This window comes from Suricata suricatta, chromosome 12 (genome assembly GCF_006229205.1).
Source record: "Suricata suricatta isolate VVHF042 chromosome 12, meerkat_22Aug2017_6uvM2_HiC, whole genome shotgun sequence".
In the NCBI taxonomy this organism is placed as follows: Eukaryota; Metazoa; Chordata; class Mammalia; order Carnivora; family Herpestidae; genus Suricata; species Suricata suricatta.
The window spans coordinates 91,740,538-91,751,578 of NC_043711.1; the positions used below are offsets into that span (position 1 = coordinate 91,740,538).

At 53.7% G+C, this 11,041-nt stretch overlaps 1 protein-coding gene across 1 annotated transcript in view; it reads right to left on the reverse strand.

Annotated features, from left to right (window-relative positions):
• MATN4 (matrilin 4) overlaps positions 1-11,023 on the reverse strand; it is an 11,654-nt gene extending 631 nt beyond the window's left edge. Inside the window, exons 1-10 of the mRNA XM_029917957.1 lie at positions 10,911-11,023; positions 8,565-8,678; positions 7,309-7,878; positions 6,470-6,592; positions 4,608-4,730; positions 4,395-4,517; positions 4,179-4,301; positions 2,807-3,220; positions 2,556-2,708; positions 16-146 (exon numbers count right to left, since the gene is read on the reverse strand). Coding sequence (XP_029773817.1) covers positions 16-146; positions 2,556-2,708; positions 2,807-3,220; positions 4,179-4,301; positions 4,395-4,517; positions 4,608-4,730; positions 6,470-6,592; positions 7,309-7,878; positions 8,565-8,643 — 1,839 coding nt within the window. The 5' untranslated portion in view covers positions 8,644-8,678; positions 10,911-11,023. The remainder of the gene's footprint in view (positions 1-15; positions 147-2,555; positions 2,709-2,806; positions 3,221-4,178; positions 4,302-4,394; positions 4,518-4,607; positions 4,731-6,469; positions 6,593-7,308; positions 7,879-8,564; positions 8,679-10,910) is intronic.
• Positions 11,024-11,041: the final 18 nt, after the last annotated feature.

The window sequence follows — 11,041 nt, forward strand, 5'->3', positions numbered from 1 at the left end:
CCAGTCCGAGACCACCCCCCCTCCGCCCCAAAAGATATGGTTCTGCGTTAGCTTCTCGAGCGCCCCCAGCGTGCGACCCTGGAACTCCACGAGGCTTTCACATTCGCAGGGGCTCCGAAGCTCTGTACCCGCGCCGATGCCCTCCTCTGCCAGCCGGGCACAGAGAGGGGAATGAGAATCTGCAGGAGGACGAGCCGGCCCTGGCGGCTCCACTTGCCTGTGGCTGAGTATGTGGGCTTTGGATTCAAACGGGCCTGGGATGAATAGCAGCTAGGTAGCTGTGAGATACTGGAAAACTCACTCAACCTTTCTAAGCCTGAGTTTCCTTGTCTGTAAAAAATGGATACAAGGAGAAAACCTATTCATTGGATGGTGCTGAGGATTCTATGGAGTGGGTGGGTGTGTAGTCTTAGAACAGGGCTTTTCAAACGCTAATGCTCATTAGAATCACCAGATCTTGTTAAAATACAGATTCTGATTCGGAATGGCAAAGGAGAGGAGACTCCACACCTCTAACAAGCTACCAAGCGATGCCGATGCTGCTGGTCCACGGACCACACTTTGAGTAGCAAGTGTCCACACAGCAGCACTCTCTAAATGAAACTTCAGGCAGCCATGGAAATGTTCTGTTTCCACTCGGTCCAGTGCTGTTAGCCAGAAGCCACATGCAGCTATTTAACATTGGAAATGTGGCTAGTGTGATTAAAGAACCAAAAATTTTAACTTTTTTAACTAAACTACCTGTAGCTAGTGACTATCTTATTACAGAGGTAATATCTAGAGCACTGCTCAGCTCAAGTATACACGTCACTTGTCTGTTTCAATTAGACTAGTGGTTCTCAATGTGTGGTCCTTGGACCAACACCATCAATATCACTTAGGAAGTTATTAGAAATGCAAATTATCAGGAGTGCCTGGGTGGCCGGTTATGCGTCCAACTCTTGATTTTGGATCAGGTCATGATACCAGGGTTCATGGGTTCAAACCCTACTTCAGGCTCCACACTGAAGAGCTTGCTTGGGATTCTCTCCCCCCCCCCCCCCCTCTCTCTCTCCCTCTCCCTCTCTCTCTCTAAATAAAGAAATAAACATTTAAAAAAAAAAAAGAAATGCAAATTATCAGACTCCACCTCAGACCTACTGAACCAGAAACTGAGGTTGGAGCCCAACAATTTGTGTTTTAACAAACCCAAAGGTGAATCGGATGTGCACAGTGAGGTTTATAGACCACTGATCAAAAAACAAACAAACAAAAAACCACTGATCCATGGGGCACCTGGGTGGCCCAGTTGGTTAAGCATCTAACTTCAGCTCGGGTCATGATCTCGCAGTCTGTGAGTTCAAGCCCCACGTGGGGCTCTGCGCTGACAGCTCAGTGCTTGGAGCCTGCTTCAGATTCTGTGTCTCCCTCTCTTTCTGCTTCTCTCTCTCTCTGTCTCTCTCTCTCTCAAAAATAAATAAACATTAAAAAAAGAATTTTAGAGCTGGAAACAAGCTTGGGCAGCCAGCACCTTCCCCTGTTACAGAAGAGGGAAATTAAGGAAGAAGTGGATGTTTAATGGCTTGCTCAAAGTCATACTGCGGGGGACATAAGAGTCAGGACAGGAAGGGCCATGAAAGAGCGTGGCTATTCCAGTGCCTCCACAAAGCCTAGCTAATTACTGGGATTAGCTTGGAGAGCGGGAGAGGGACAGAGAGAGAGGTAGAGATGTGTGTGAGTGTGTGCGTGCACACATATACATACACACGCATGTATACGTATGTGTAGGTACATATATGTATGCATACATATATATTTGTGTACATATATATTTTTTAACTATTTTTCAAACCACAGACACCCCCTCCCCAGGCCAGTCCAGCCCTACTGAACGTAGCTCTGGACGGCCTGGTAATGTGAAAGAAGAGCCACATCTCTGGGTTGGAAGACTCTGGTAGAAATTATGCCCGAGAAGCTCCTTCCATGACCTACAAGGTACGGTTCACAAGGTTCAACACTCCACTTCTCCACAGATAGAGTTGGTCCCCTATTCCTCAACTGAGCACTGGATGCACATGGACTGAATTTGGGGGCTATAGTGTCCAAAAAATACATGTTTTTGTGTCCTTGGAACACTCTAAGCCCTACCACTTTGCCAGGTTTCTATAGTTGAATTCCAACAAGTTAAAGGGATTTATGACGTGACTCTGCTTGCAGGGGGTTCGGCATGGCTTTGAGAAACAAGTTACTCTGAGCACCCACTAATCTGAGGGACAGGCAGCCAGCCTGGCCTAGTGCTTCTTAACTTGGACGTCCTTAGGAATCACCCAGGGTTCTCGTTAAAGTACAAAATCGGACTCCTTAGGTCTGGAGAGCTCTGGAAATGCTGCAGTTCTAACATGCCACCAAGCCACAGTCCTGCCAGGGGTCCCCCGACCACACTTCGAGTGACAAAGCTGTCTGGTGGGTCCCTCCCCGGGTTATGACTCTATCAAGGACAGGGCTGCGCAGGAAGGGGCAAGATGGGAGGTGGGGCCCTGAATGGAGGGGAGGGGTCCCGAGTCAGATGCGCTCACCAGGGCAGATGCTGCCTCTCAGGTTCTCCAGCAGGTGCGTCATGGAGCCAAAGTCCGGAGAGTAGGACACGTGCAGCTCGGCAGGCTCGGAGGCGATCTGGCGCAGCTCCTCCTCCACCGCCTTGCCCACGCCCACGGCGTACATGACGATGCCTGCAGTGGGGGAGGACACGGGGTGCCCCCTGGCCTCAGACACGACTCCTTCCGCATCCGACCCAACCCCAGCCCAGTGCGTCCCGCGCCAAGCCCACCTTCCTCCTTGGCACGCGCTGCCCACACCGAGATGTCATCCTGGGAGCGGCCGTCTGTGAACACCAGGCCCACGCGAGGCACGTTGAGGGCGCGGGGCCGCGCGCCCTGCGCCTCGGAGAAGCTGTGCTCCACCATGTGGCGCAGCGCCAGCCCCGTCATGGTACCGCGCTCCATGTACTCCACGGCCATGACCGCCTGCTTGACCTCGGCCGCGGTGCCGTAGCGGCCCAGCGGGAACTCGGTGCGCACGCGGCTGGAGAACTGCACCAGCCCCACGCGCGTGCCCTCGGGGGACACGTCCAGGAAGTCCACGATCTGGTTCACAAAGCGCTTCACCAGCTCGAAGTTCTGCGGGCGCACGCTCTTGGAGCCGTCGACGAGCAGAACCAGGTCCACGTGGCCTTCCCGGCACCCTGGGCAGCGAGAAGAACTGGGATTGGGGGCCAGATCCTTGGCTGGCGGCAGCCATCTACCCACCTGGTCCTTCATTCCAAACATTTATAACAGGTACCACGTGTGAAGTCCTTGGGCCAGGCACCTTACTAGGTGATAATAGGAATAATAATAAAATAACACACTTTTATAATAATAAATTCATCAACATTAATATATCAAAAGAATATACATTATTAATATGGAAACTATAACAGTAACACAGAAAAACAAAAACAGTATTATTCAACAGCTTGCTTTGTGCTGGGTCCTGGGCTAAGTGGTTTATATATTTTTTCTCAATCCTCAGGATAATCTTGGCTATTATCCCCATTTGATGTAACCCGGGGTTCTGAAGGGTAGTGATTTGCTCCAGACTCCATAGCTGGTAGTAGCTGAGCCAGATTTGAGGCCAGGATGTCTGACCCAACACCCCTGCCCCTAAATCACTCTACAGTGTTGCCTCCCCTATTCTGAATCAGGGACTCGGCTAGGCCCTGAAGGGGGTTCAATAAAAAATGACGCTCAACCAACTGTGCCACCCAGCTGCCCCTATTTTCTCTTTAAAAAAAAGGGGGGGGGGAGCTAGTCGTAATCCACTAATTTGATTTCATTACCCACCAATGTGGCTGTACCACCATTTGTAAAACTCAGGGGTAAGGCATCTTAACCCGGGGGTGGGCACCGGCAAGCCCAGAAGACTCTCGAGCAGGGAGGAATGTGATCCAATATGTACTGTTGGTATTAACCTTGGCAGCAGGGTAGAGGATGGAAGGGAAAGAGATGGAGGCAGGACATGGCACGCCCTCTGCCCCCTCCCCACTGTCACTGACACACACTCACAGCACACCTTTGGGCCACAGCAAGGGCAGTACTGAGCATGCTCAGAACTCAGGCAGCGGGCAGAGGCCAACAGAACACCCTCTGGCCAACACTCACGGTTGCAGCTCTTGCCATCTGCCTGGAGTTGCTGGCCCTCGGGGCACAGGCAGCGGTAAGAGAGGCCCTCGCTCACACACTGGAACTCACATCCGTGGTCAACACCATTGCAAAGGTCCCGGGCTTAAAGGGGAGACAAGTCAGGATGAGTTAGGGTGGACTCCCCTAGCCGAGACCCCTGGCCCCTCGGCACAAATACAAGAGGGCCCTCCTCACCCTGACAGCTCCTCCCATCGGGCAGCAAGTCATGGCCCTCTCGGCAGTGGCACCGGGGCCCCGAAAAGGTGCTAACACACTCGTGCTGGCAACTGTGGTTCCCAAAGCTGCAGTGGTCAATGGCTGGTGGGAGGGAAGAGACGGCAAGGTGTCACCTCTGATCAGAGCCATCAGGGTCCTTAGTCCAGGACGCTAGTGGCGGGGCTCACTCACCCCTGCAGCTTCTCTGGTCCTGCTGGAGCAGAAAGCCAGCTAGGCAGCGGCAGAAATAGGAGCCTGGGGAGCTGATGCAGTGGTGCTCACAGCCGTGGGTCCCTTCAGCGCATAGGTCAATGGCTGCAGAAGAGGTGAGGTCGGCATCTGCCCTGGGGCTGCTCTTCTCAGCCCTGACAGAGCAATCATCTGAGCTTCTTACAAATACCTACGTCTGGGCCCCAACCCCCAAAGATCCTGACTTAATTAGTCTGGGGTGGTACCCAGGCATCTGTGACTTCTATAAGCACAGGTCGCCTTCCTGGTGGGCAAGTGGCTCTCCCAACCCAAGGCCCAGCTGCATCCCAGCGTGCCCACTACTGAGCCAGGCATGAGAACAAGAATCCACAAGTGTAGAAGTCAGGACCCCTGCTCTCGAGATGGTCACTGACTTACCCAGGAGGACCAGGTTCTGCCACTTTACCTATCTGAGCCTCTAATTCCCCATCCACAAAATGGGAATATAATGGAAGAGCGCAATTGCTATTTACAACTTCCTTCTAAAGAGGGTGCTGAGTATCTTGATGGTTTAGATGTACAAAGACAGCCAGAGCTGAGCTGGAAAATAGGGACTGTAGATGTGTATGCTGCTCTCTAAAAAAGAGTGAGGACTTGGGGTTCCTAGGAAAGAGATGGGAGTGGAGAGAAGAACAAGAGAGATGATGTGAGCATGAGTACCTGTGTGGGCTGAAGCTGCCCAGGAAAAATCACCTGGAATGGGGTGACTGGGGACTTTGGGGGTCAACAGTGTCTAATAGTCAACTATAATTAGCAGATGTTTGTGTGTGTGCATGTTTGACCTTACTTAAATGTGATGCACACCTCTGTCCACCCCCATCTTTAGTAAAACAGACACATACACCACTTACATATACATGCACATAGCCTTGCACACACAAGCATGTAAACCAAGAAAAAGTCTGATTTACATACACAGAAGAAGAACAGCATGTACAGGTTGAGAAACTGAGTGAGGACCCATAAATTGAATGAATTCAGCAGAGGCTCAGAGCAAGAGGTGACCACAGAATGTAAGCACATGGGGAATCCCCAGAGGTCTTGCTCGGGGAAAGATTCAAATGGCTTCAAGCCAGTTTCTTCTAAGTTCTAGAAACAAGAAGACCCCAGCTGACATCTGCATTGTTGGAAACACACGACTTCTTTTCCCCCAGTCATTATGAGGTAGAGAGATAATGTATGTAAAAGTTGAAGTGCACCGTCTAAGACAAAATCAGCACTTAGGGAATGGTAGCTGCCATCATGCTCAAAGGAGGGGACACACGGACACACGGACACTCGAAGAAGCAAATCCCAATTGTGTAAGGGAGGCACAGTGTGCCGTAGCTGTTCAGAAGACAAAAATAAAGAACCAGGCCTTGAAGGATTTGCAGGTGCAGAGAGAAGCTGCAAGGACAGTCCAGAAAGAGCTGTGATGCAGAAGCAGGAATGAGCATCATATATCGGGGGCAAGGAGACCCCTAACTGAAAACCCCAATAGTAAGTGTCTACACAGCAGAAACAGTAAGAAGATGTGCACGTGAGCATTCACAAACAAGTTTGGGAAGCATTTTGGGGCCAGGTAGGAGACAGGTCTGAAATAAAGGAGAGAATGATGTTGAAAGCACACTTAACTGTGGGGTCAAGATTTCACCAAAGAATTGTGTGGCTACGGGCTCTATCTTCCCTTTTTTAGACCCGTAAAGTAAGGGTGCTGAACCTTTACTTCCAAAGGCCTTTCCAGACTCACTGGTGTGATGCTGGGGCAATAAGGAGTCACAGAAGATTCAGGAGCAGTGAGACTGCAATGCAGGGGCAGCTCTCACCCAAACAGCTCTTGTTATCTGCAGCTAGCTGGTAGCCAGGGTTGCAGGCACAGTGGAACGTGCCCGGGGCGCTGACACATTGGTGCTGGCAGCCATGTCTCCCCTCAGCACAGAGGTCCTTTCCTGGGGACACAAAATAGTAGAATCAGCGAGGGACCGATGCAAAGAACCCTCCAACAAGAAAAACCTAGGTGGGGGTCAGAGGCAGGCACCAAGCTCAAGTATGGCTTTAGATGGGACAAGCCTCATTTGGGAGCGCAGATCTAGATGCAAGGGCTTAGGGAAAGAAAGTGCCTGAGTAGCCTCTATGGATAGGCTCAGAAGATGGGGACACCGGGTCAACGGGATGGGGCAGGACTGCAGAGGGGGAAGGTAGAGGAGGTGGCGAGGTATTAAATCAAGGTGGGTGGAATAATTCAAGGTGCAGAACATATCTGGAGCATTGTGGGCGGAACTAAACTGAGAGTGGGCGGAGCCATGCCCATGTGGGCGGGGCATGACCCTTCGCGGGTGGGCGACTGCTCTCAGCTGTGACAGGCGGTACTTCTTCTGTCGAGAGGGGATTTTGGAGTTTGACCTCAGGCCAGTGGTAAACCACAACAGCTCATCGGGTGAGCAGGCATGCTAAATGTTGCTCCTTGTGGGCGAAGCCTAAGCAAAAGTGGGCAGAGCTGGAATGTGAGACAGCCTGCGGTAGCCCAGCGCCGCCCAACTCTCCGGTGGGCGGGGCCAAAGCTAGAGTGGGCGGCCCCTCCCGGAAGCAGAAGGTATTTACTGGATGGGAAAGGGACTGAGCGCCTGGAGACGCCGCGCCTCGCTCCGGCGCTCCCCTGACTTACCACACAGCCGGTCCTGGAACTGTAGGCCGAACTCCTGGATAACATCGAAGGACTCAACGAGGAAGACGTGCTCGTCCAGCGGGGGAGAGGCCATGGCGCGCAGCGAGCCCACGTCGGCGCGCTGCACCCCCACCGCGTAGATCTCGATGCCACGGGCGCGCGCCTGCGCCGCCACCTCAGCCACACGATCCTGGGGTCGCCCGTCGGTCACAATGACAGCGATGCGCGGCACGCGCGCCTCCGGCGGGCGCGCGCCCTCGGCCACGCTGAAGGCCACGTTCATGGCGTACTGGATCGCCAGCCCGGTCATGGTGCCCTGAGCTAGCGGCACCAGCGCGCGAATGGCGCGCTCCATATCCTCGCGGCGCGAGAAGGCGCCGAGCGGGAAGACGCTCTGCACTTGACTCGAGTACTGGATCACTCCGACGCGCGTAGCATTGGGCCCCACTTCCAGGCCGCGGAGGAGGCCCACCAGGAACTGCCGCATGGTTTCGAACTCGAAGGGGCGCACGCTGCGCGAGCTGTCAATCACGAACACCAAATCCAGGGGCCCCGTACGACACCAGGGACCTTCGAGGAGATCGGGAAGGACTTTTCTAGGTCTGCAAAACCTCATCTCGAGGGAGATTCCCAGAGAATCCCAAGGCGAAATGGCGCTATCCCGGCGTAACGGCGCCTAGCGCAGAATTACCCTAGCATATGCGAGTTTGATACATCCACTCATCCAGGATTTGCTAAGGCCAGCTTTCACAAATTCTACAGCTCTTAGAGCTATTCTGAGGAGGCACTCTCCATTCCGGAGGGGACGAAGGGATGACGCAAACTCAAATGTCTACAGGGACCAGGCAGGCAACATAAATGAGTGAACTGTTTGGGGTAGGCTGGCGCACACCCATATCCCTTCTCCACCCAAACGCTGCCACGCGAACCCCATGTTAACAGATCCTTGGATTTTTCAAGAGAAGTCCCAAACCAGAATTTTTATGTGAGGTCTCCGGATTTTTCAGTTAACTTTTAAAAACGGAACACCAGATGGGCAGTTTTGCATGGTACCTCCAACTTTGTTACCTCTAAGCCACATCCTACAGATAAGGAAACTGAGTCCCAGAGGGGTGAAGCTGTTAACTAGATAGAATCTAGACCGTTCTGATTTCAGAGCCTGGGTTCTTTCTCTCCCCAGCAGACCTAGCGGGCTGCAGACGGGGAGCTAGCTTTTGCTCCCTTCCCCCTGCTGGTGAGGGCGGAGCCTTGCTCACCTGCGAACTGGAGCCGGCTTTCCCAGGGCTGGAGAAGCAGCAGCAACATAGGCAGCGGCGAGCATAGAAGGCCCCTCATGGTGCTTGGGGGACAGAGAACAGAAGTGTCCGAGCCTGGAAGGTGCAAGGAAAATAGCAAAGTAATAATACTTACAGAGCACGTACTCTGAATGATGGGCACTGGGCCGGGGGGGGGGGGGATCATGGATTTACTTTACTAATATCTCCACCTTTGTGTATGTTTGAAGTTTTGCATAATAAAAACTTGCATTACAGCCTGGGAAACACATGGAATCCTACTTTGCAGAACTGCAGGGTAGTATTTAAATAAATAGAAAGTCAATTTAAACATATATCATTTAAAAATAAAATGCCCCTCGAAAAGAAAAAGTCCACAAAAATAAGGCCTTTCTAAATGCCGAGCACAGTGTTAAATGCTTTTCATGCATTGAGACATTCAATCTCGGCAATTCCATGAGACTAAGACTGTTGCTGTTCCCATTGTACAGATGAGGATGCAGGCTCAGAAGAGATAAGCCCTGGTGTCCCAAAGTCAGTCGGCAAGAAAGTGGCTCGCCAGGATACAGTCCTACGCCTAAGTGGCTCCAAAGACCAGCGACGCGTTCCGCGGCCCCTCCTCCTGGGAGAACCTCTGCAGAACAAAGCCGTCATTCCCCACCTGGCCCCCTCCCTGTCCACACAAGGCGCTTCTGTGTCGCTGTCCTTCCAACACACACGTACGCACGCGCGCGCGCACCCAGCCATGCCCGGCCCAGCCTCGAGCCGCTCGGGAGAGCCGCGCCTTTCCTCCCAATAGGCCAAACCCCACGACGCAGGCTTGGCGCCTCCACTTCCCGCCTGCTCTCAGGAGAAGCCGCCAGGGGGCGTCTTCCCGAATCTGGCTGTGTTGGTTAGGTGGCCGTGGGAAGACCACATCTGCCTAGCAGGTGTCCCTGCCCAGAGCAAACAGTGGCCGAGAGCCCCGAGGCCTTGGAGATAAGCCCGGGTCAGGATATATCCGACACCAAGGCCAAGGAGCAGGGCAGCGCAGGATTCCTGGGACAGCTGCATTGGATGTGCGCGGAGGGCGGTGAGTGAGGCCCCAGCGCGCCCATGGACCCTGTACCGGCAGCAGGTGAGCGTTCACTCTTCCACCGCCCTTGGCACGCCCCTTGATAATCCAGAAAGATTCCCGTTGTACAGATGGGGAAATTGAGGCCCAGGAAGGCTGCTCTCCCAGCTGCAAAGGAATCTGGGACTCCTGGTTCCCCTTCTCCCTTCTGGGCTGCCTGACTGCCTAGCAACCTGGCGCCTAAGAGTCCCTAAACCTCTTTTCCTTCCATTCACTCCCACTACTCTGTACCCCGCCCCGACGCCTCATGCTGAAGCTGCGTTGGCCATTTTTCTGTTGCTTGTTTCTTGGCAGAGGGGACCAGCTGCCCTAACCCACGCAGCCCCTCTGCCCCCCGCCCCCAATTCCGTGAATGGGTCTATTCTGAGCAAGGTTTGGTGCCTTCCCGACCCGGATCCTCTCCGCCTTCGCTTTCCAGGCCTGGTAGAAGAACAAAAATACCTCTGGCAGGGCTCGTCGTGGGAGGTGGACTAAGCCAGATGTGCCAGCTGTCGCTGGAAATGGGGGGGTGCAGAATGCCTTTTCTAGCTTGGCCCATAGCGAGGGCCTCTTCTGGGGAGCATGGGGGTAAAGACACAAGAGGCCGTTGCCACCTCCCATTCTTTCCTACCTGTAGAAGCCTCTGGGTCCCCAAATCTTGATTAAGATCCCCGTTATCCTGCTCTAGGCCTGAGCCAACATCTCGATTGGCACGCCCCTCCCCGGTAATCCTAGAAAGTCCAAACAGCGACTGCCTCACAGTGCATCACCTTCCCAACCCTCTTATTCTACAGAGGGAGAAACTAAGTCCAGAGACTAGTGTCTTGCCCTAAATCACACAGCAACGTGGTGACAGTTCTGATAATAAAACGCTGAGCTCCTCTGAGGGGTTAACCTCAAGTTTAAAAGATTCGGAAATGCCTTAGGGTGGGGAGACTGGGCTCCAAAAAAGAGGAGAGGTCAGTAAATAACTCAAGAGTTGACTGATGAATAAACACCTTGGGGACGTTCCGGGCGGTTCCTCGAGGGAGGAGATTAGGAGGAAAGCAACCCCTCCCTCCCACTTTGGTGGCCTTGTTGGTGGAGGCTCAACTTGGAAAGGACCGCACAGAAGTGGAGAAGGGCACTGCGGGGGCACCGTAATCGGCGCGGCGGCGGTTAAATGCGGTCGTCGGGTCCGGCTTGACTCCTGCTCCCCCGCAGACCCCCCGGCGCCCCCAGGCCCTTTGACTCACCTGAGCCCGCGGGACAGCTCGGGGGCGCGGCCGCGGAGCGAAGCGGACGGGCGGAGCCTCCCGGGCAGCTGGACCAGGTACCGGCGCAGGCAGCGCGCCCGAGCTGCGGACGGCCAGGCGCTGGAGCGGGC